Consider the following 25,047-nt stretch of genomic DNA (forward strand, 5'->3'; position numbering starts at 1 on the left):
ACTTACAAAACTAAAGAAGTACAAAGAACTTGCAGAACTGTGGATGGAACATTTTTCTAACAATGTGACTTAAATGTTGATGCAGTAAAATAAAGTGAATTCCATCCTCTTTCTGCAAGGGACTAAACCAGAATACTGAATTACTGACACATAAAAAAGTAAAATTCTACTTCTGTAAATATAATGAACATCAAGGTGTTTCTGCAGTTCATTTATTTACCAAAGAGACTAGATTTATTTCCTGTATACTATTTCATTGATTTTCTGTTTCAAGAGGAAAGAAACCCAAGATACCTGATATTGAGGCATAATTAAACAGACATTTTTAAAACAGCATATTAAGACAGTTCAAATATTAGTTCTCTTCCATTATTTTTGCACCTTTAACGTAAAGAGAAATAAACCCGTTCTTTCAATCAGAAATTTCTGTCACTCAAAACTACTAGAAGACAGATTAGCTGTGGAAATATGAAGCATGAATTTGTGGTGTGGTGTGAACTATTACGTTCAATATATATGTTAAGAACATGAGCAACTTGCTACTGCCAAGAAGAAGGTTGTAGAGTACCTCTAGTCTTAGTGGTAGAATAATTTTTTTATTACTTTTCTGTACTTGCATTGAGATATACTGTCCCTAGTCCTTTTATTTCATTTATATCTCCCTTCCTAATACCTTCAAAGGCATGCCAAGTACTCACCTTGTGTGCATCCACCACAGGGAATGTGCACCGAAGGCAAGACTCTCAATACTCAGGGAGAGAGGCAGAGCATTCACATACATGTCTTGGCAGCAGAATGGTGACCTTGAGTTCAGATGTTGGTTTGAAAGGCAGATAACTACAAACAGTCGAAGAAAACACAAACAACCTTGACAGATTGTCCATGGCTTCAGGCTAAACCAAAGCGAAAATGCTGAACGCAGCATGATTTTGAATTAAACAATGGTTTCCTGCTAATCATGTGCAAAAGTGAATCTCACAGAAGATTTGCAAATCAAGACTACATTATGTGTTTGAAACGAAAGTCCAAGGCGGCCGAGGTGTGTGCAGGACCCCGTAATGGGACCTCCACAGTTTCTGACCCGGTTTCCGTGCCCCCACGGCTGTCGACCGGCAAAGAGCCGCTGTACTCTCACGCTGGAGCCCATTTTTAGCCTTTTTAAAGACAACTGTGAAGGCACTAGCCGCCGGCACGACCCGCAGACCCCGGCGAGCACTGCCCGGCGGCACCTCACCGCCCGCCTCCCTGCCCCGACGGGGCGTGTGCGGCCCGGAGAGCCGGCAGCGACCGGGACACGGCTTGTGGAGAGACTTTCTGCGGTCAGAAACTCTCCGAAGCGCTTCAGGCACGGCAGCGGTGAAAGGGGAAGGGGCCGCGGCTGTCCCCGGCTCTGCGCCGCCGTCGGGGGCGGGGAGCGCCGCGGAGAACCGAAAGTGAAGGGAAGCGAGCGCCCGGCGGGGCATCCCCGGGGCTGCGGGAGGCGCAGCGCCGCTGCCCGGCGGGACAGACTCGCGTGGGGGAGCGCGAATGCGCCACGCGGGTCCCCGCTCCCGGGCCGCGACTCCAGGGCGCTGCCGCCCAGCTGCCGATGCCCCGGGCGGGGCAGCTGCCGGCGATGCTGTGCTGCATGCCCGGCGTGGCTTTCGTCCCCGCTTTGCTCGTCAGCTGGTCCTCGGCCGCCTTCATCATCTCCTATGTGATCGCCGTGCTGGCAGGGCACATCGAGCCCCTCGTCCCCTACATCAGGTGAGGCGGGGGCGCTGGGGGAGCGGCCGAGGTGCGGGACTTATGTGTGTGTGAGCATGGGCGATGTCCTCAGGCGCTTCCCGGAGCGAGTGGGGGGTCTCCAGGGGAGGAGATGCAGTGCGGATCCTCCCCGTGGCAGGGGGACACGCTGGGCACTCCCGGCACCCATCACACCTCTAGCACCTCTGAGAGCCACAGGACACTGAAGCCACAGACGCTGGAGACACGATGGAAAGGACATGAAAGTTTGCTGCTGCAGCCAAGGCAGGCCTGATCCTAGAAAAACTTTAGAATGACACGGTGGAAGTGCAATTTTGTGTAACTTCAGAACTAGGCCAAAGTGCACCAGATGATGACAGGACTCGAAGCCCTGTGATGGCTTTTGCAGTACACACATCCCCACAAAAATGCATTTTTTGTATTTCGCTATAGAACCAATGGGTTTAAAAGACTTCCCAAGAGACACCTGGCATCTCTTTTCTATAACCTTAGTCATTTAACTGCAATTCTGTGTAAATCATTCTTTATGTGTGGCTTATGTTAACATTTAAATCTAAACTATGAAAATGTTAGTATTTATCTCTCAATAGATTAAAGGTTAGCCAGAAATCCAAGAGTGTCTCTGATATACAGAAGATCTAAACAAGGTTTTAAAATATATCTTTCAAGATACATCTAGACCTAATTCCTTGAAGGACTTTTTGGACATGCATAATTTCAGAAGACTGCTAACCTGATTGGCATAAACAAGAAAATTTGATTGAAAATTAGGGTTTGTCATCATAGGCAAGAGTAAATTACACCACAACCCACAAGGCAGCTGAGCTTCATTCAAACTGAACCAGAGAAAGTCGGGCTTCTCGCTTATATTAGCAAAACTTTTTAAGACTCTCTGCACAAATCTGGAAAGCTCTTGGAAAGCCTTGTTCTTGTACTTGAACAAATACCCTACTGCTCATCCTTGATTACATACAAAACTTCACTGACACAAAAGTGCTTGTGATCAATGCAATTTATCCATTATTAACTAACAAAAAACATTTGAGATAACTGTACATGGTTTGTGTTCAGAAATATTTTGAGATCCTGTAGTAAGAAGTTTGACAAATTGCATTTCTTATGTTGAAGCCATGTCATAGAATAAAATATATGGGACAACAGGATGTGGGGTTTTTATGTATAGTTTTGTTTGCAGTTAAGTTTTTGTCAGCCCAGGTATCTTAATTGTGTCATTCTTTTTAAAAGGAATAGGCCAAACCTTCAAGCCACAACTGTACAACTCTAATGAATGTATCACAGCTGCCATAGTTATATCAACTTAATGGAATAGCTCCCAGAAAACATTATTCTTATCCTATAGCTATGGAATCACAATAAATGTCCACATACTCTAAAATGACCCAAGCAAAACAAAGACGTAAGAGGCTGCACCAGCGATTCCCACTCACATTTCAGGCCCTCTGTATTTACTAGTAAAGTATTTTAAAAGCCTTGTGTATATTACATCCTTTTAACACCACATTTGGACTAAGGATATACATTGCCTTTTGGTGAAGAATGCAACAATTCTAAAGGCAACTGGTCTAAGCAAAGCATAAGAACTTCATAGAATATGGATTCGGGAATACAAGGTTTCTTTCTAAGTACTCAGGCCAATAGTCACACCATAGTTCATATTCTTAATTTGCAGGTCATTGCTTTAGCCTAAGAATCTGAATCATGTGATTTAGTAAAACCAAGAGTGATTAAAAAGAGGAAGAATGTTGCAACATTTCAGTTGTGCAATATCTTAAAATGAACTATAAAAATTAAATAGAGCTCATATGGGAAAATTCCAGTTACACAAAGGAGAAGAATATTGACAAACTTTAGTTCAACATTTCTGTAATTCTTATATACATTCCCCAAGGACTCTGTGTATACCTTGAAGTAACATTAATTTTATTTGTCTACCATGTAGCAGCTGTCACAGTGAGAGGCCACACCTATATTTGTCATTGAGGCTGTGCTAAGGTCTCAACAAGTAAACCATATAAATACATTTCTGGGCAGATAAAATGAATATAATTTTGTGTTTTCTAGCAGCTAAGTCCTAAAAGATGACAAGGTTGTGCCCACATTAGTCCTGTTACTCCTACTACTCCAAATCCAAACCAATTTGCATGTGTTGGGGTGGCTGTTTCCTGGTTTGAATTCTCAGTGAAAGAGTAAAGGGAATTTTCCTGAAGGTATTTCCTACCAGTTCTCCTCGGGAGAAATCAGAATTCCTGTAGGTAGAATAGAATCTTCCTATTTTTAAAATTTGGGACTTCAGTTTGAAGAGAAATAGTTTATGATGGCTCTGAAGAAAATTCAGTGCTGAGTCTTTTAGCCCTAAAATATTTATTCCTTGTCTCCTTCACCTTCCTGTCTTTCCACTCTTCAGAAAACTGTTTCTTTTTAAAATTCTACTGCATGAGATGGTGACACAAATGCTGCCATTTTCCTACAGGGTTCCTCATCTTTTCCGTGGTGTCGAGCTCACCTATACACCAGCCCAAATAAGTGAGCACATTTTTGTTTCAAATATGCCATTGGCTTTTTTCTTTTTCATAAAAAGGAAGGGACTGTCACCAATACTTTTTTTGCTAATCTTTTTTTCCAAGGCAGCAGACTTGAAGAAAAATTAATATGAACCCAAGTCTTCATTCAGCTTCAGGGATTTTTTAATGGAAAATACAACATTAAGAAGATTGTGTCCTTAAAAGTCCAGTGTAGTACTTTGTAAATAGATTGTAGATATGATACAGTATTCCCTGGTATGAATTTTCTTTAAAGCATAATCTAAGACGGTTGAGTTTAAAAATCCATGACAACAAAAATCACCTATAAACCTTTAGCTTGAGAAAATCTTTTGTTAAAAAATGGAGTTCAGTGCAATTTCAGGTTATTTGGATTGCTCTTATGATGTGTTCCAAGAACTTCAAATGGCTTTCTATGTGTGTGCCAATTCCATTCTCTTCTCACCTAAAACCCTTCAATAGCTTTGAAGTGATTACAGTCCTGTACTTACCACAGAGCAGTTTCTGATTTGAGAAAGTCCTTGAAGGTTGTCTCAAGTGGCCCACTTTTTAAATGGACTCCTTTGTCATGTTAATGAAAACACTCCAGAAACAAAAGGAAAATATGAAGTTCAAGATTTAAAAATGGGCTAAATGAAACATGAATTAACATTATTTTCAGGTGTGTCAAACAAACAAAAAAGATTTAATTTACTGTTTTCATCAATTTCACTATCAAAGTGAAACAAGATTAATACAGAGTACAAGTCGGAACAAGTCTTCTGAAAGCATTACAACAAGAAAATTCAGGTGAAAAGGGATTCCTAATGCATGAGAAGTTGTAAAAACTTGTGTAAAAGCCCAGTCCAAACTTTTGTGGTCTGAGAATTTGGAACCAACCTAGTAAAAATAAATATATGAATTTTCTCTATTTTTTTTTATCAGCTTTTCATAGAAAAGGATCCTTCCTTTAACCTAAGCTTCCTCCTATTGTTGATAAACCATCTTAGCAACTTTTGTTACACAAATCCTTCTGTAACACAGAAAGGGTTGGAAAGCAAATATGAATTTCTAAAATAATCAAGTCATTTGGGATGGTCATACTCTTCTTTCCTGAACTTAACAAAATTGTCAAAATCCTTGAGAGTGATTGCTTAAGTAGAGAGTGCTGTCTCTTTTGGGTGTTGAGAACATTCATGCTGAGGTCATTTTGGCTGTACTCAGTGGTAGCTTCAGAATCTTAGCACTGAAACCTAATCCAGCCTCACTGCTGGGATAAGGAGTATTCATCTTCTTCAATTGCATAAAAAAGATCTCTAGCTAGTACCTACTTTTCCCATCATAAACACAATCACATTCATCAAATGATTAGGTTGGAAAAGACCTCTGAGGTTACTGAGTCCAACCTATGACTGAACTTCATCGTCAACCAGACCATGGTACTAAGTCCAGGCTTTCCTTTACTCTTTCCAAAGACAGTGACTCCTCCATCTCTCTGGGCAGTCCATTCCAATGCCTAAACACCCTTTCTGTGAAGAAATTTTTCCTAACATCCAATTTAAATCTCCCCTGGCACAACTTGAGGCCATTTCCTCTTGTTCTATTGCTTGTTACCTAAGAGTGTGACCCCCACCTGGCTACAGCCTCCTTTCAGGTGGTTGTAGAGAGCAATAAGGTCACCCCTGACCCTCCTCTTCTCCAGGCTAAACATTCCCAGCTCCCCCAGCTGCTCCTCATCAGACTGGTGCTCCTGACCCTTCCCCGTTGCCCTTCTGTGGACACACTCCAGTCCCTCAATGTCTTGTAGTGAGCGCCCCAAAGTGACAACAGCACTCGAGGTGTGACCTCACGAGAGCCAAGAACAGAGCAACCATCACTGCCCTGGTCCTGCTGGCCACACTACTGCTGATCCAGGCCAGGATGCCACTAGCTGCCTTGGCCACCTGGGCACACCCTGGCTCATGTTCAGCTGCTGTCAGACAGCACCCCCAGGTTCTCTTCTGCTGGGCATCTTTCCAGCCACTGTTCCCCAGCCTGTAGCGCTGCCTGGGGTTGTTGTGGCCAAGGAGTAGGACCCAGCACTCGGTCTTGCTGAACCTCCTACCACTGGTCTTGGCCCATCAATCCATTCTGTCCAGATCCCTCTGCAGAGCCTTCCTTCCTACCCTCCAGCAGATTGACACTCCCACTCTAGGAGAAAGGTTTGTTCTCAGAATCTTTGCTCGGTTTCCACTAAACTTTGGCATTAGCTAAAACCCTTACATGTTTACATTTCTGACAGTAGAGTTCTTTGGGTGCCTCTGTTCAAACACACTGTCCTGCCTCTTGGTGCTGCCCAGTAACAGGAAACTTAGCTCACACCCAAATAATGTAAAGATTCAAGAGCTAGATGTTTTCCATTGGCTTGACCAACAGAGCCAGATCAAACAGATATCAACTGGCCGTACATTAAAAGAAAAAATAGACATCAGAGAAGAAAAAGTAGTGCAAAGAGGTGACAATATCATAGTACTGTTCTTTCAACAGAGCACTCACCTTCTGTAGAAGAGCTCTGCTTGAGAGAGCTTGAGCCCCCGTACTGCCAGGAGTATGTTCATTCAGTGAGAAAGGGGCATTTTTGGGGTGGGTGTTTGCCCATATGTAGGGAAAACAGGGAAAAGGATTCTATGGTGAAAGTGTTCCATTTTCCACACGACAAACATTTTGTATATATAACATTTTTCGTATATATATATATATATATATATGCATGCATATACATATGTATATAAATTCTGTAGATATTCTCACACTCGTGTTTCCCCTCTCTGTCCCAGTGAACTTCTAATTATCCCCTATAAGGGTGAAGTGTTCCATCAGAAGGGACTTGCAACACCTTGGAAATAGAGTACTCTTAAGCTGTATCTACATTAGTAAATAAAACAGTTGTTAGGAACACTCTGGGGCTTTGGAACACAACTTCTCTCATAGGGTAAAGTCCTTTTAAGGAGGTTAAACCCAATTCTCTCACATCTTAAGATAGTGACTGCCATTAGATATATTTTGCTCTATCACAGTTTTAATTCAGCAGATAAAAGAAACATAACTTCTATAATATCATTTATGTAATCATGCCATTCCTGAGCAAAGTACAGGCCTGTCACATCTTTGCATATTGCATACAGAAAAAAGAAGAAATACAGTTCAAAGAGTATGGTTTCAAAATATGCTTTCTTTTTGAAAAGAAAGATTCTCTACTACAAATGGAGGCTAAGTGTGCAGCAGCAGATGAATTGCCTTGCACACACAGCAGCAGTTCACACAAGTTATATTTCTCTTGGGATTTCAATTTTAAGTCTCATTTATGTTTCACAGGTCTCAATTAACTTTTAATTTCTCTCTCTTCCTGCTTTAGCGACACTGGAACTAAACCTCCAGAGAGTGGTGTCTTCGGTTTTATGATTAATATTTCAGCCCTTTTAGGTATGTATAAGCTATTTGGGTTGACCAGAATGAAGAAATGAGAATTAGTGAAAGCTGCCTGCTTAAATTGCAGAAATGTATTCAGTATTCTGCAGAAAAACTACTCCACAGCCAAATGGCAGTATCAGGTAGATGTAAGTGATACCTGGAGAGTCAGGTCCTTAGGAGCAGTTAGTGCAGGCTTAGAGGCACTTGTGTCTCTTCAGAGCACCTCATCAGTGCAAAGTAGTCAACATGCTGGAAATAAAAGTGGAACAAAGATAGCATAATCACTCTGCAAAAGCTCTGATGTAGGGGAACTTTAGGTTCTAAAATGCTGCAGCAAAGGGAAGAACAGTGTTGAAGGAGCACCTGGTTTTCTCCGCAATGTGCCTACCTCTCTACAAAATGGCTGATGTGAGGCAGGAAGTTTGGCATTTTCTATAAACTTCTAGAGGATGGAGGATCAAGAGCTGTGTACCTCTGTATACATGCAGTATTATGGCATTAAGGCAAAGTCAAAATCATATATTTTACCTTTTCTAAGGGCCTCATTCAGTCACACTATCTTGGTGTGTTTCATGTAACCTCATAGTGCCTGGGCAAAGTTACCCGATTAATTTTTCCAATTGTAGATAGATTGAAACCATGTTCTGTGTTATGGAACCGTGGAATCCAGTCTACAGCTTATTATAAACTGAATGATTTCCTAATTCAGTACAGATGTTTGTCAGGAGTGAACTGCATATTAAGGTCATGCATGTGGTGACTCTGCAAAAAGGAATTAATTCTTCAGACCATCCATTATAAGGAGATGTAGTTCTGGTACAAGACTGCATCTCAGAGCAGAATAAAACCTCCCACTTGTAGCTTATGGTTCTTATCTCCCTGTAACATCTGTTCCTAATGTGGAATGGCAATGCCTCTGTGCCCGAAACACACAGGAGAATGGGATTTAAATTAGTGTTTTCCTTGAACTGATGTGCAGTTAGTTGTAGATAGCAATAACGTGCAATTTTAAGAGGAAGATAATGTTTAAGTTCTACCTGAAAGTTCAGCTGAAAATCACTACCTTTCTTCTTCATTCCAGTAGAGGTAAAGGTAATATTATTTACTGTATTATGCTTATAATTTTTCTGCATGTCATATGTTACAGGAAAAGGTGCTAAAATGTAAGCAATATATGACATTGAACATAACATATTTTTTTGTTTTTTCAGCTGCAATTACAATGTACATCAGATATTTATTAACAGAGAAGCAAAATGAGACATCACACTTTGTTAGGTCTTCATGCAATATGTTTACATTATGTATTGGATTGATGGGCTGCACTGGAATGGGCATAGTTGCAACTTTTCAGGTATGATCATAAATTTCATAACAGAGATGAAAATTAGATTGTTTTACCATTAAAAATTTCAACTAGATAACAGTGATTAACATTATCCCCATGTGGATACTTGGAAAATGGAGTAAGAATTTCTTGTGCTTGCCTTTTTTCATTAGCTTTACAGTGACAGATTTGTTTCCCTATACACGAGAATTTTTGCTTAGGCAGTTATGCCATTAAGGGGTTTTCTGTATGCTTGTCTTATAACAGGTCTGTACTATATGGATTTTTTTGCTGGAAAATTTTTACTATGAAGATTTGACTGTAAAAAACCTTGCTATTCCAAGTTTAGTTTGCTTATAATGAAGCAGGGCAGAATAAATCAGACTACCAAAAGCATCTGCATTTTTGACTGAATGATGGCACACTCACTAGCAGCATTTTCTACAGAATAAAGTAATCTTATCTGATGGGTTAGAACACTGAGCACAGTATCAGCCTGTTCTTTTGAGTCTGTAGGAGATGGCATAACAACATGTTAAATCTTTTGATAGAGACATGTAGAACTACTGCTTACTTTGCCAGGAAGGGCTAGGCATCTCATTACAAATCGAAGTCCACCCCTCAGTGTCTGAAAGAAAATTCAGTAGACAGAAAAAATACTGAAACAGATTATTCATTTTACCTTTTCTAGTGAGGAAGTGTATAATAGGGTAGATTCTGACACAAGTATTAGGACAACTGCACTGAAAGCTTCAGCCTAGAATCAAGTTATATTTAATTGGCAGGCAGCTTGAGATATTGCCTTAAAATCTGTGGAAACAGCTACATTATTTATTTTAAAGGATTGTCTAACTTGGAAGATTTTGTTAAATATTATTGTGCTCATATAGTGACATGATAACATACAGAGAAAATGAAAATAAAGATTGTCAAGGCTTCAGCAGCCAGTACAGTTTTACATGTAATGGACATGGTATTTTCAGATTAAAAAACCCTCTGCCTTAGGATAATAACTTGCCCTTTTTAGCTTTGCATCCAGGCAGTGTGTGTGGATTGCAAACACCACAGGTACTGCAGTCTATTCTAATCACACTATTTTACTTTTAAATATCTGTGTTCTTATTGGTAAGATTTATATGTGGCACAAAAAAGAGCTGGATGATGCCTGACTGAAAGAGAAAACAAACTTGGCTTCAACAAGGAAAAGACAAATCAGGAATGCGAAATAATATGTGAGAGTCAGGGAAGCAGAAACTTTGTTCCTAAAGTTTCCAAAGGAGTTCCTTGACAGTTATAACACTGGTTCTTATCTAATCTCTGTTGTGTCTCATTGCCATTTATTGTCCATAAACTCCTTCCTCACCTAATTTCTATTTCCCCTGCTTTGACCCTGCTTTCCATGTTAAATGCAGTTTGTAGAAAGGGTTCTGAGCATGATAAAGATCTTATCTAGCTAAGCATCTGATCCAGCAGATTTTCGAGCATGCTTAATTGCCCAGGAAGCTGGAAATGGTGTCTTGCAAGCCTTCACTCTTTTCACTGTATATGTACAACTAGTGAGCAGTTGTACAGTAGTGCTACATTCCTATCCCCATTTGCCAATAGAATAACCGAGACATGAAGAGGATGTGAGATTTGCTCAAGGTCAGGTGACTGTTTCAGGTCAGGAGATCAAAGCAAAGCTGGAATTAGAAATTGTTTCCTTAGTGTTCAGTCTAGTTCCTCTAATCAGTATGTCATGCAGAAGATTTGCATTCATGTGCACTACCTGCTAGTTTCTTCAGATAGCAGCAGCTAACCATTGTGCTGATTCTCTTTCCAGGAGCTGGCTGTTCCCAGTGTCCATGACATAGGAGCTTTGGTGGCATTTGGCTCGGGTGTTGTATACATTACACTTCAGTCCATAATCTCTTACAAGTCCTGCCCACGATGGAACACGTACTTTGTGTGTCACATAAGGATGGCCATATCTGTAATATCATGCATTGCTTTCATTCCCAGTATCCTTTATGGTGTGTCCCATGGTTTTCCCTTTCTGTGTTCAGGGTTTTCCTTTTAAGTTAAATCACTGATGATAAAGAATAAAAATGAGGTCACACTCCTTACTTAGGGCTCTCTAATATATATAATATAGCACATTGAGACACCATTCATAGCATAAAGATGAGTTTTGGGGGCTTCTGAAAAGCTTTATCTCTTAATTCAGTGGTATATTTAAAAACAGTGCCCCAGTGTTCTTCACAGAATCATACACTAGTGAAGCTAGAGCAACTTTCCCACCTCCTTCACTTGAAGGGGAGCAGGGAGGAAGGCCTGAAAAAGGGAGCCACTGCTTCTACAGTGAACCAAACATACAGAAGTTAAAAATACAGTTGGCAAACAAGCCTAAGAAGATGAGTTTTATCATGCTGCTTGGTGCTTGGCCTCAACAGTCACCTCCCTTAAAATCACACTGCACAACTTCCTGACTTTTCCCTTGGCATGCTAGAATTAGAGTCTTCTCACTGACTTTATTGGCCTTGGGTGATCTGCCAGTGTTGAAAACTGATAGTGGCAGCTCATCACATGAGTCAGCCAGCTCCAGCCTGCTTTTGGTTTCAGTAGCTGTGAAAGGGCTTTGAAAGAGGCCCTCAGTCTCAAGAGGAAGTTGTACAAACAGACCAAGGCACCTATTGTGCACCACTGGGAACCAGCGGTTCCACTTCCAGCAGTGCAGGACTCTGCTCCCACAGTTCTTGATCACAAATCTCACCTAAGTTTTGGAGTGTCTCCCTTACTGTCTATACTCTGAAAGAACCCACAGAAACCTCCATTTGTGCAGAAATGTGTTTTGATTGCTGCTACCACCTACCTTGTAACAATGTGTTTCATTTACTTGTTTTCTAAATACTTTGATTTGATACTCTGGTTGTTTAGGATCTCCTTTGCTACAGAAGGGGAAGAAGGGGGTTTTTTTTGTAAGCAGACATTTTCACTTTTACTCACTAATATTCTATAGTTTCCTTTACACTGTTTTTCCCAGTGATTGTGTTCGCTTCAAAAATTTCCATGACAAAAATTGATTGGACCCCAGGTGAAAAGGTAAAATCTTATTAGGCAGCCAAGTTACCTTGTATCGTATTATTTGGGGAATGCTGTTATATTGATCTTAAAGCATTGCAAACACGTCAGAGACTTCAAACAGTACATTATCATGAACAGATTTGTGCAATGCTGGTTTCCAGTTACATCTTCACTAGAAAGATGTCTGTGGTGTGGGTAAGAAAATTCGTCACGGATGATCAGTCTTCAAAGAGTTAGACTTTCGCTTTAACGAAGAATTGCAACTTTCCCATAGAAAAAGACTACAGAAAAAAAAATATTCTGGAAATTAGTTGTTCTACTTCCTTTTATAGTCAATTTTCTTGCAAATGAACTTCTCACATGAAACAAAAGTGGACCAATTTGACTCTGTAGTTTTTGAGGTTTTTTAAAACATTGGTTTTCTCAGCTTTTTCACCCTTCTTTATTAAAGTCTTTGCTACTGTCATAAATATTTGCATCTGACCTAAGGCATACTAAAGGGGTATCTGAGTTGATTTCAGTGTTTTCAGAATGACAACTACAAAAACTAATTTTTCTTTTTGGACAAACTTTGAACTTTCTTTTTGGACAAACTTACCTCTTGAAGGGAGGTATGCAAAAACCAGTTTAAATAATGCAGACAGTGCATCCTGCTTGAAGAGCTTAATAAAAGCACACTTAGAAAATGTACTTCAACAAAGCAGTGGCAAGGCAACTGTAGATAAGTCTTTGCAAATTAGACAATCTTAGTAATATCTTCAAGGATTTTGTGGGGGTTTTTGAGATGCAAGGATGAAAAAATGGTTTTTTACTGAAACAGATAGCCTATTTGTTGATGGCATGCTAAGAAACATTTTGCATTCTGTTTGTGTCTTATGACATAGGTTTTCTATGATAGTCTTAACAACAAAAGTCTTGTCAGGACTTTTTGGTCATAAAGGGTCATAAAGGGTAGCCCTCTATTTCAAAACAGGATGAGAATTTTCTCAGTATTACTGGGCTCAGTGGCTCTGAATGAAAGCTTGGAACATGGGCACTTTGGTAATGTTAACATAAGAACTCAATGTTTTCACATTCATATTATATTCAAGCTTTGTTTTGATACTGTGCTAACAGTAGTTTTCTTGTACTGCCTCTAATGTTACTGCACAGGACTTAATGCAACACATGCAACCTTGATAAATATACTCACCACTCTGTAAAAACAAAATGTGAATTGACTTTTATACAACAGAGTATTGGGATGATGAGTCATAAATCTTACAGTACTTGTTGAATTTACAGAAGGAAATGTCTGTATCATTCCGCACTTATTTTGTTTAGCTGTTTTATCTGAAAATTTGTTTTATGTCTCACTCCATCAGGATTATACTTACCACTTTATGAGTGCAATCTGTGAATGGACGGTGGCCTTTGGTTTCATCTTCTTCTTTTTAACATTCATTAGAGATTTTCAGGTTAGTATCTACATATTTTAGCAGTGACTAAGTGCTATGAATTGTATAACAACAAATGCAATAGAAAATTACCATTCTTTACCTCAGATAGACGCATCAAAGCTATACAGAAACACATTTTACCAATCGCAGAACTGATTTCTGTTTACATAATGTATATTCTCCCCCTTGATTTCAAAATCTAAAATTCAGTTTGATAGTTCAATGTGTCTTTTCTTGGAAATTAAAAGCAGTCAATTAATATGTTCTTATTTACTAATCTTTTTATAGAAAGAGGCCCTCTAAAAGTGACATAATAACAAAATAAATGATGCAACTAAAACTGCATTTCTTTCTACCTGAGGGATTTTATATAATAATCCAAAGCATTTCAACCATTGATGTTTACTTTCTTTTTAAAAACTACACATTTTGCTATATGTTTCCTGCAGTGTAAAGATTATGAAATAATTTTTGGAAAAGTATTGACACAAAAGCCTTCTGGTTTGGGTAGCTGGATTCAGAGTTAACATATATTTTTCTAACCAATAGCAAACATTTCTATGTCTGTTTAGTTTTGACTTAGTACTGAATAGACCATGGCTGTAGGACTTTCCCTTAATTAAAAAAAAATTAAATTAAAAAAGAATAGAGTTAAAAAAGCTAGGTTCAGAAGTAAAAAAACCTTTTGGAAAACAAGGTAGTTGTTCAAAATTACTCAACACACGATCTTAAAGGTATATAATTGCCTTCTAAAACTGACAGAATTATTGAAGTACCTTTCAGAAACGTATGCATCATTTAATGCATAATTTTTGGAGGGAGGTATTTATTGCTAATCCATCACTCCCTGATGTCTGTGCATATGATTGCATCTTTTATCAAAGCTCAGACTCTCCTTGGAGTTAGAGATTTGCCAGACAATGCAGTAGCTCTCAGAATATTTACCAACAATCCTTAGTTGATAATTCTCCTTCATTGAAAGGAGAATTCATTCAAACATTGAAAGTTTAACTAAATATAAATATTGTGAATGTAACAAATAAGAGAAAGTGATGAAATTAAACAAAATGGAAATGTAGACAGTTTAAATTACAGGCTATAAAATAGCACGAGATCCAATGTTAACATCTCACAATGACAGAAAGAATTTTTTAGATTCTACCCTCTTTTTGTCCTAACCAGTGCTCAGAGAAAACCAAACTATTAATTCAGTAAAAACCCCCTGCCATACTCCAAGAAAAATAAGATTTTTTTTTTTAAATTTTCCACAGTATTTATTTCATTTTAACATATTTTTATTTTGGTTTGTCTCATCTCCTTGTACTTTAAATCGCAGAACTGTAAAATTAGCTTACCTTAAGCTGGTCTTGCTTTATTTTTCTTTTAGGGATTTTCTTTAAGGATATCAACAGAAATACATGAAGACTGCTGATAGTGAAAAAACAATATTTTATATCTATGAATATTCTAGGTTTCTTTTGACTTACAGAAAATGTGGCAGAGGGACAGGGATTGATAAGGTTGTATGGAGAACCCATGCCATTAACTCTGCAACAGCAACCACTAAAAGATTTTAAAATCTCACAGCAAAGTTCCTGCTGCCTTTTTGCAACATTTTGTAATTTTAAAAGGTTTGGTACATTAAAAATACTGTAATAAAAGCAATATCTAAAAGCACTGGAGAATCATTCAAGGACTTGATCTCCTCAGCTCTTCCATTTTGGACATATCTGTACTTTTTCATTTGCTGTAGTGTGATTAGTAGCATTAGTTTTAAACTTGAGAATGTACATTTTGCAAAGAGGGAAGTGTAAAGGCAACGGAAATCACTAGGACTGAATTCCTACTGTTAAGTTGCAAGGGCTGTAGGGGATGGTGAGAGCAAGAATGGGCATCTTTGTTTCAAGACTAGAAATTTGAACTTAGTAGGTGGTAACACTATGCATATTTCTGATACTGGGCACTATGATGCAAATGCAAATCCTGAGAGAAATTTAAACTATATTGCTTGAAAAATGTTATCTAATCATTACTGCAATACATGTTGTAAAAATCCACCCCTTTTTTCCTTTTATGCACTGATGGTCGTAGGAAACATAAAACAGAAGGGAGAACAGAAAGTAAATTACATTCAAGTGTTATGTATTAAAGAGAAATCTTATTGCAATTTGGTTAATATATAGCAGAATTTTCCAGCCTGTATTTTAATCTAGAATGGCGTGAAGAAGGTCTCAAAAAAAGTCTTTGGGAATGAATGGAAAATAAGAAGAGGCACCAGCAGTTTTCAGTTGTTTATATATAAATATTTTTTATATATAAAACTGAATTTAAAAACAAACCTGGAGAGCATCTGTAGTGAAGATATTTGCTGCTGTAGTTACTTCTGTGATGAAAGACTTGGAAAGGAACCAATTCAGAAGTCAGATGTTACAAGTATCTGCAGGCAAAAGGTTCTTTCATGGACTGATTCACCACCTCCATTCAGTGCATTAACCTCTTGGTTGTCAATTCAGTACTCTGCAAATTACATTTTCCACACTCTATCACATTTTATGCAGAAATATTGATGATTTTCAGTTGCTAATATCCACAAGATAAAACTAATGTGTGTTTTGGGGAGTGATGTCATCTGTTGATATTTCTTTTAATGTGTATTTTAAAGTGTAATAAATTTAGCTGTTTCACAACTTAAAGAGTTGATGTTTTCTTTATAAGTTCTTCCAGACAAAAACAGTAGAAGTGTTTTTCACTGGTAGATTTGCTTTCCATAGTACCCAGGTTATCTTGCAGAGGTTCATAGCTACAACCAAGTTAAAAATCAAATCTAGGACAGACTACGTGAAGGACCTATGTCTTGCTGATTTGGTGTCCTGTAAGGGACACACACTGATTCAAGTAAAGATCATAAAGAAAATGTATACCAACCACAAAAAGTGACATCATATTATTTCCAAGGCCCTGTTAAGAAAAGACCATATTTCTTAGTGCATTGTGTACTATTCTTTTACTGCTTTTCATTCTTAGCTTTCATAAACTAAAGTATAAGAAGCTTGAAGTTGTTATTTCAAATGATAGCCAACCTTTACAGTGCTTAGAGTATCCTAAAGGGAAGAAAAAAATTTTAGAGAAAGTGGCTGAATCAAGATCACCTTGTTCCCTGAAGTCAACATGTAAATTCAAGCACTGAATGAAATCCTTCCCATTTTTCTGAGCTTTATCGTGATACATTTTAATATGAGTTATATTTATGACCAAAAGAATGCACCAAGAGTGCACCTTTTATTAAATCTGTTACGTCTAAGACCTCAACATGCATTGACATGCAGATAGAGGCAACGGATTATTACCTTTTTATTTGTGCAGTGAACAACTATTGAAAACACTTTGGTTATTCTTTGGCTCCAGGTAGATTTTCAGTCAACAACTTAACTATTTTGTTCAGTTAAAATGTGAGTTGACAAGTTGCAAGCAATTCCCAAAATAATATTCCAGCAAGTTATAATTTATCTGTGGCTGACTCTTGTTAAGTACTGCACTTTAATTTTTCACAAGCAAGTGATCTCTAGAGGTTAGCACGGATAATGTCACAGCACATTTCTGTTGCTTTGCTACAGGTCCTTTTTTCTATATTTTCATATTTCTTAGCAACAAGAAATAGGTATTTTTTTTTCTTGGAAGCAGTGCTAGAAATATTTTCATCATCTACTCTGCATGATGTTCTCTATTTGTCAGCCCATCAGGAGTGATTGAGAAATTCCTTTTGCATAAACTACAGTAAGTCACATGATAGTCGCTGTTATTTTAGTGGTTATGCTAAATCATTCTTCTGCTTCCAAAAGTGAAAAATCTCATTTTTCTAGGTGGTGCAGCTTGATCTGCTGCTGAAATACCACTGTTGTGGTCTCTGTCACCGTTCCAGATCACGTAAGGATGAAACTCCATTAACTCGAAATACCTAAAACCCCCTTTGTCTTAGGCCACTGTTACTTGCACTGCTTTTACTGCCAATGTGCACTGAGCCAGTAATGACCTTATCATTGGCTTTTCTCATAAGGCATTCTAAACTTTAATTTCTGGTCTGCTCAGTTTGCATACTGCCTTACCTGAGACAGCAGTACAATAATCTTGATGGCAAGGGATTTATTGCTTGCTCTTAATACTGGAAAAGTACTGCAAAACTTCCAAGAAGATTAGAGGGATTATGGTAACACGTCAGTGAATTTTGGACATTCCAGTATGAAGTTTGTAAAGGTGTTCAGGAGCTTGGTATTTTAAACTCCTCTGTAAATACATTCTTAGTCTCAATATTGACCACATTTTCACAAGCCTTCAGGCTTTAGAGCGTCTGCTTGAAGACTGCAGAGTCTGGGGTTGGTTCCCAGCAGTTTACAATGTCCACTGTAAACATTCTCTCTGGAAGAGGCTGGAAGAGCTGCTCTCCTCCAAGAAACAGTGCAAGGCAGCATGGTGCTTGTACTATAAGAAGAGATAACGTTTGGTTCCTTGGAAGATGAGCTAATGTCCATCTATTTGGAAGAAACGTGGGGAAGTAGCAATAGGCTTTAATTTATAAGTTCTCTGTAGCTTTGACTAAAAGCTGTCACAGCTGGGTCTGTGTTTCACTGCATCTGTGTGTGTGCCAGTGCCCATATGGTCACACATGCAGACACAAACAGTACTGGCATGATGAGGCCTGGCAGTGGTCAAAGTCCTGCATGTTGCTGCAATACACAGAAATAATAATACATACTGTATTTTATAAACAACAGCAGTGATTTAATGAGCTTTGGCTGTATTTTGGATCGGTACTGTAATGCAGAAAGAGCATTTCTCTCATTTTAAGGAGAAAATAGGCAAGTCCTACATGTGGTTATCTGTATTTTTCCCTGTACACAATAGATGGCACTAGCAGACCACATGATTTGGGTTTATTTCCCACGTTCAGGCAAGCAAGCACAGTAGTTTTGTAGGTAGCTTTAACTGATTTTAATAGTCGTCTGGAGGCCCAGTTAAATGAGTTCTGTATTGTGCCTTTGTGGAAAATAAGTCAGATCTAAGTTTCGTTGCATCCCTTCCTGCCTTCATCTAAGTAAATACGTTTTTCTACTGCAACACGTAGTCTCATAGCAACTTCAATTTTAAATTAATTTGTCTAAGTCAAAGGAGACACTTGCTGCAGTTATCACTGGCACAAGCTGACATCCAGCTCTCATCACTACACCACTTCTCTGGGGAAGTTTTTCCTACCCTATTGCAAAGAAGGTACATTTTACTCAGTTGCTTCAATAAAATCCTGTCAGTTTGCAGTGGATTTAGAAGACAATATAGACCTTATTTTCATGAGACAACAATACTGAAAGAACAAGATTTTAACATTTCACAATTGCAGCCAGTCTGCACCCAGAGAAAGTTGACATGCCAGGTTGTAAAAAAAAATGCAAAGGTACCTGCTGTATCTATTTAAAAATGCACTTTGTATTTAAAATGTCTTTTTTTCAGTTATTTTCTTGCCTAACAAAACAGGTAGCATTGTCTTCTATGAAGTGCAGCAATAATTCAGGCCTCTGAACATTATTTTATCTGTAATGATACAAGTTCAGGATTTGCTGTCTTAAATAAACTATGCTGAGCAGCAAGAATGTTCCTCCTGAAACTCCCACCAAATGTTGTATGGATTTTTAAAAAATAAATATAGAAAGTGCTCTGAAAAAGTATAATTGGTTCATTATTGTTCATTATTGATAGACATCTTTAGCATGGTAGAACTTCCTCACTCCATGAGCACTCTCCCGTGACACAGTCATAAAATTCATTACAGGTACATTTCAAATAAGGTTTCTCTGATGAACATTTAGACTTTCATCATGAGACCTGCAGGAACATTCTCAGTAGCTCTGCTCTTATTAGAGGTATTAGCAGCTGATGGATCTCCATGCAAAGAGGTGTCTTTCCTTCCTCTTACAGTGCATCAAGTGGCTGAAACATATTAGACGGTTTGCAGGGAGTTTTTTCTTTTGGTTTGAATTATTCAAGAGGATTTTTTGATAATAAAATAATTTGGGGGGGGTTCCTTAAAAAAATTATAAATAGAATTTTGTGCTCATTTGACCTTTCAACAGGATTACACATAAAATCTTGACTACTACTTAGAAAGGATTTTGACTTAGGTCTTGCTTTTCAGGCAAAAATGTAATGAACGGATGAAATACCCGTCTTTTTTTATAGAGATCTATTTAGCCTTTGAGGATCCAAATTCAATAGGAGATAAGAACCTTCACTTGAAAGAAAAGTGATCTTCTTGCCTTTAATCAACTAAAATCAGATGCCAAGCCTTCTACTGGCTTTAACTGTTAACAGTTCTTGCTCTGCTCGGGAAGTGCATATGTTGTTCATAGAGCCTCAGGATGTTTCCTGGATAGATTCTGGTGTCAGCAGAATAATCTCAGGGATGAATTTAGAAAACAAGTTATCTCCCTGTAGGCAGTTTGAGGGAGACATCAAGCTCTAAGACTGCTTGTTCTGCCTCTTCTTAAACCCAACTTGTTTTCTTAGTGAAGAAAGAGAGTTCAGAGTGAAGTATTTAGACCCGAGCTCTCAGAACCAATACCACAAATACAACAGGATGCAGTTCTGATTGAGCCTCCAAAGGCATTTAATTCAAAATTCAGTGCAACTGTGTGTGAAGATGACACTGTGGCAAGATCTGAGACATCCCCAAGTAGCTGTAACAGTCTTAGAAGCAACTGAGGAAGCAGGAGCCAAGCTTCAGCAAGCACTTGTTTTCTCAGGAGTGTGGAAGCTTTCCATTGGCTTGGCTTCCTCTGGGTTTTGGGGGCACTGAGATGGCGCCATTTCTTATTTCTCCCTTTGTCCTCTGTCCTTCTGTGTTACCTAATACTCAATTCACACAAATTGTGTTGGCAAACAGCTCTCCTAGTATGTTAGTATTAGGATGTGGTTTCTGTGATTCTGTTCCAGAAATCATCTTTCTTCATGACAGTCAACAAATTAGCCTTACTTTCCTTCATTTTGTGGTCTCAATCTGATGTCTGGGGAATTTGAACGTATGCAGGTAGTAAGTCATGGGTGCTCTCTAACCTGACTGCAGACCAAAATCAACTCTCAACTGAGATCCTGCCTACAGCTGGCATGGCTGGTTAGCTTAAAACTGTTTAAACCAAATATTTGGGGTAATTATAGTATTATAGCAGATTTTAAAGGGTGATTGCCAGTGCTGTCAAAGGGTGAAGCTGACATTTTTTCAGTACCCCTCCTTGCCAAACAGCTTTAAAATTTGAACACTCTTATTGTATTAGCATAGTTCTTTAGTCTTGAACTGAATTTAAAACATGCTTACTGTTTAGGGTAGGCAATACAAAATCCTGATCACTACTTTCCTGGAATTTCAACCAAAAGGAATGGCACAACATTATATAATCATGTTTTTTAAAAATCAACTTGCAGTTTTACATGGCATCTTGTGTCTGCTCGTAGCAGCCAGAACTGAGCATTGCCATTGAAAACAGAGAGTCATGGCAGTATATTCACTCCAAAAATACCTTCTGGTTGCAAAAATATTTAACAATGTTAAGACTAAAGAGGAGTGAGAGGAAACTAAAGAAAGACAGGATTGGAAACTGTTCATTGCACTGTCAGATAAAAATTCACCATGGAAAAATGCACAAACAGACAAATAAAAAACAATTTCTGGAATAAAAACGCAATCCGGCAGATCACTGAGTCTTCTTGAGTAGGGGTTGAAGGACAAACGGGGGTTGACCCTCAAACCACTCATTTAAATGCAGTGAGCAGAAGGCACTGGGCATCAGGCATCCAGCTTGGGACTGGGGACAGATAAGTCTCTCATGGATTTCTAGGAAGAGCAGAAACTCTGTGCGTACCTCTTTTGGAAAAGAGGTTTTGGAAAAACAGAAGTCTCGGAAACCGAAATCCTAGCAATTCCATGGATGGGTTACTGAAACCATCCCATAAATCACAGTAGCAGTTAAACAGCAAGGCAAAGCAGGAATTAGTGGTGTCTTTTCTTCAAGGGAACCTGGAGATGGGTCTTCATCTGGATCACCAGAGTATGTAACCGTGTTTCAGAACCAGCAGTTCCCGAGTGTCTGGGGCAGTTTTGGCAGTTACTCTCAAGGCACACAGACTCAGAAACAGGTCTAAAGATGGGAAGCTGAGAGAATGGATAAGAAAGAGGAGTTCCTGTAAAAGAAAAGAGGGGAAGGAAAAGGTAGGAGTTTGCCTCAAAGTCTGAGGAAATGAGCATGCCACTTATCACTGGCCTCAGCAGAAACAAAGAAACACAGAAAGACCCCTTTATTACCCTGTAAAGAATTTCATTAAATGATATCAAATTACACAGAGGAATCAGGAAACACTTTTCCTCCGTTTTCTGGATACTAAGGAGCAATTCCTCGATAGGTTTCTTAGAAGCAAAGTTATTTTGAAACTGCAGTCCCAGGACCTGGAGAAGAGGTTCTTGCTCACAGATTGCAGCAGGAGGAGTTTCCCTTTCTGTGGATTTTCAGTGTAGAATTTGGGATAACAGGAGGTTGTGCTTGCTTGTAAAGGTCCCCACATAGCTTCTGGTGGGAAGACACCAGATTGTTTGGCAGTCCCACAGGGAACACAGGGGAGTTTTTTGCCAGCAAAATCACAGACTAGAAGAGGAACAGTGTCTCTGTAATGAAACACTGAGGAATGAGCTACACAAGATGGTTGCGGTGATCTGCTTTTGTCCCTGGTGTCATGTCGGAGACTCTGAGAAGGGTGTCACTGTGGGTGCAAGGAGGGTTTGCTTGCCTGGGATGGGTTCTCCATTCCCAGCAGCTAAGTGATGGTTGAAATACGTCTCAAAGAAGCATGGGAAGACTGAAACCTAAGTGAGGAGCCCTGTGCTCATCACTGAAATTAAAAAAAAGAAAAGAAGAAAAAAAAGAAAAACAGTGAAATTGGGAATACAACAGATGCAGAACTACAAACCTCTGTTCAGTCTAATGGACCAGTACCAGTCTGGGGAGACATAAAGGGAAGAGAACTATGCTGATGCAACTGAAAGAGCCTCAAGCTAAATGATTACCCACCAAATAATATGTAATGAAGTCTTAAAACATCTGTTGATGATCAGGAGGACAGCGACTCCAGCAGAAAAGAGCAAAGATGGCTTTTCTTACCAGTGTTTATACTGGCCTGCATTAGGATCAATCAAATGTGCACTAATACTTCATCCAACCAAGCCTATGGAATTAGTGCTCATCTACTAAATACTCCACACAGGAGATAGTTCTGTTGGTCCACTGCTAAACCACTTTTAATAGAAAATACTGCTAATATGAACCCATTCCTTAGCATATGTTTGTTTCTGCCCTTATAATTTCTTTTTGGGTTGTTGTGAATTTTCAGTATCATTTTCTTTAAACAAGAGAACACATTATTCAGAAACATCTTTATAATTATTATGAAATCTCCTATAGAGCGTTTCCTGTTAATTTTCATAGTGTTTTGAAGAAAATTCTTTTGAAGGCTTTTATAGGCTCTAGTCCAACATATCTGGGGAGTCTGTTTTTCAACATCTAGTTTTACTCTTTAACGTTTATTTATGGCCACTTCAGTGCCTTTAACTTCCTAGGATTGTAAAATATTTTTTTAACCACCTTACTGATCTTGGATTTGCACAAATTTGGATGAAGGCCAGCTGATTCACTAGTAATTAAGGTATAATCACAAAACTTGTTCCTAAAACAACTTAATTTACTGCGGTGTTCTGCTTTGCAATGCTGTGTGTGAAGAGGCACACAGAGCTGGCTTTGTTTGGGCTGCCTACAGCTACACCAGATAGGCTTTGTGCAAGGTACAGGCAGGAAGCTATAGAGGCTGAAGTTCACAGCAGATATTGCAAACAGGACATGAATTCCAGCTCAAGTTCCTTTCAGAAACTTAGTCATTTTTGTCACCTTTTTCCTCGCTGTTTTTTAAATTTTGTTTTTATACCTGCTTATTCTTAAAGAATTCCAGTTGGTGTGAACTTTTTCCCCACCTACTTAACTACAAGTCCTTAGCAGGGCTGCAGTGTAAGATCTAGAACAAACTGGAATGATTTAGGCTTCTGGTTCTGTTACAGCAGGGATTACTGTAACACGCATATATCAAACCAGGAGTCCCATGGAAAAGAAATATATATAGAGAGAGAGATTCTTGGTAGATGTTTCAGAGATGTTTATTTCTCCAGCCGCATGGCCGGGGCTCTGCCGAGGAACCCTCACAGTCCGGGTTGAGGGTCCTTTGCCCGCGCAGGGAACACAAACCAACCAAAGGGAACGAGGCTGAGCAGGGGCAGGGAAACCCCGTGCCTGTGCCCTCAGGGCCCCTCTGCCAGGGCTACACGGCAGGGGAGGAGACCCTGACATGGTTCTTCCTGGCTGCTTATAAAAACCAAAGTAGCTGGTGACTTCTGGTATCTATTTACAGTGATGGGAGCAACTGTCTTTTTAATGAATCCTCTTAAATTTGAAATGCAAATCCAGTCACACTTGGAAGTGTCCATTCCCTTGAGATCACGTCATATTTGCTGCTGCTTTTGATTCTACATATTGTTCATGGTAATTATTACAGCTGGTGATGGGGTCCGTGGCTGCGACCCAGGAAGAGATGACCGGTCCGGGGAGATGGTCCCGAAAGGAATCGCCTGCCCGAGGTCTGGTATCTTCCTCTCAGCTGCTGGCAGAGGAGCCCTTGCAGAAGCTATCAGCTCTTTAGTGATTATCAGCTCGTGATTTCAGCTCAGCTCTGCAGGGCTGCCTCTAGGGCAAACCAGACCGGAGAGAGAGACGAGCAGACCCGTGTGGCTGGTTCCGCACGAAGGGAGCTTTATTGGGGGTTCCCTCCGGCGAAGGGAAGGCCAGGGACGAGCTCTCCCTCACAGAGGCGAACTTGTCTTCTTTTATAGGGATACAGGGGATCAGCAAGGGGACCAATGGGTTACAGAGGGTCTGGGATAGACCAATGGGTTACAGAAAGATCTGCATAGGGTCTCCCAAAGGATTGTGGGTCTACTTTTCCTCACCATGACTTTCCTTTCTAGGGAGTCCTGCTGGGCGATTGCAAAATCTCTTATCTCAGCAGACATCCCTCCAGGGCAGTGGCTGGGCATATCCCACAGTAATTCTTCTGCTGGTGCACTAAAAACTGGTTCTCCGCCCCCTAACTCTGCCCATAACACACTTCTTTGTACACAGCTCATTTTTTCTTTACATCTACCTCTACACAGGGACAGTGCTGTTTCAAATAGGGCAGGAATGGCTAAGCCCATCATCATACTGCCCAGGTCCCCTCAAGACAGTGTGTCTCTCTGCAGATCATATTGCAGCTGACATCTGGCATCCCACACAGAGAGAGGATTCTTTGGGTGAAATGTTCTCATTCAGTAAATACTCAAAGTAGCTAGAAATTTGAAGTATATGAGGGA

At 39.4% G+C, this 25,047-nt stretch overlaps 2 protein-coding genes across 2 annotated transcripts in view; one reads left to right on the forward strand and one right to left on the reverse strand.

Moving 5' to 3' along the window:
• Positions 1–1,588: 1,588 nt before the first annotated feature.
• On the forward strand, positions 1,589–15,806 carry DRAM1 (DNA damage regulated autophagy modulator 1; the record flags this gene model as incomplete). Its single annotated transcript, XM_082280401.1, has 7 exons — positions 1,589–1,746; positions 7,681–7,748; positions 8,948–9,090; positions 10,886–11,063; positions 12,086–12,144; positions 13,491–13,583; positions 14,953–15,806. 7 exons carry the CDS (start codon positions 1,589–1,591, stop codon positions 14,995–14,997), a joined length of 744 nt encoding a protein of 247 aa, XP_082136527.1. The 3' UTR covers positions 14,998–15,806.
• Positions 15,807–21,682: 5,876 nt separating this feature from the next.
• WASHC3 (WASH complex subunit 3) overlaps positions 21,683–25,047 on the reverse strand; it is a 36,670-nt gene continuing 33,305 nt past the window's right edge. Inside the window, exon 7 of the mRNA XM_082280404.1 lies at positions 21,683–21,785. Within this exon, the coding sequence (XP_082136530.1) occupies positions 21,743–21,785 (43 nt within the window). The 3' untranslated portion in view covers positions 21,683–21,742. The remainder of the gene's footprint in view (positions 21,786–25,047) is intronic.

This window comes from Coloeus monedula, assembly GCF_965178545.1.
Source record: "Coloeus monedula genome assembly, chromosome: 4".
Taxonomy (NCBI): Eukaryota; Metazoa; Chordata; class Aves; order Passeriformes; family Corvidae; genus Coloeus; species Coloeus monedula.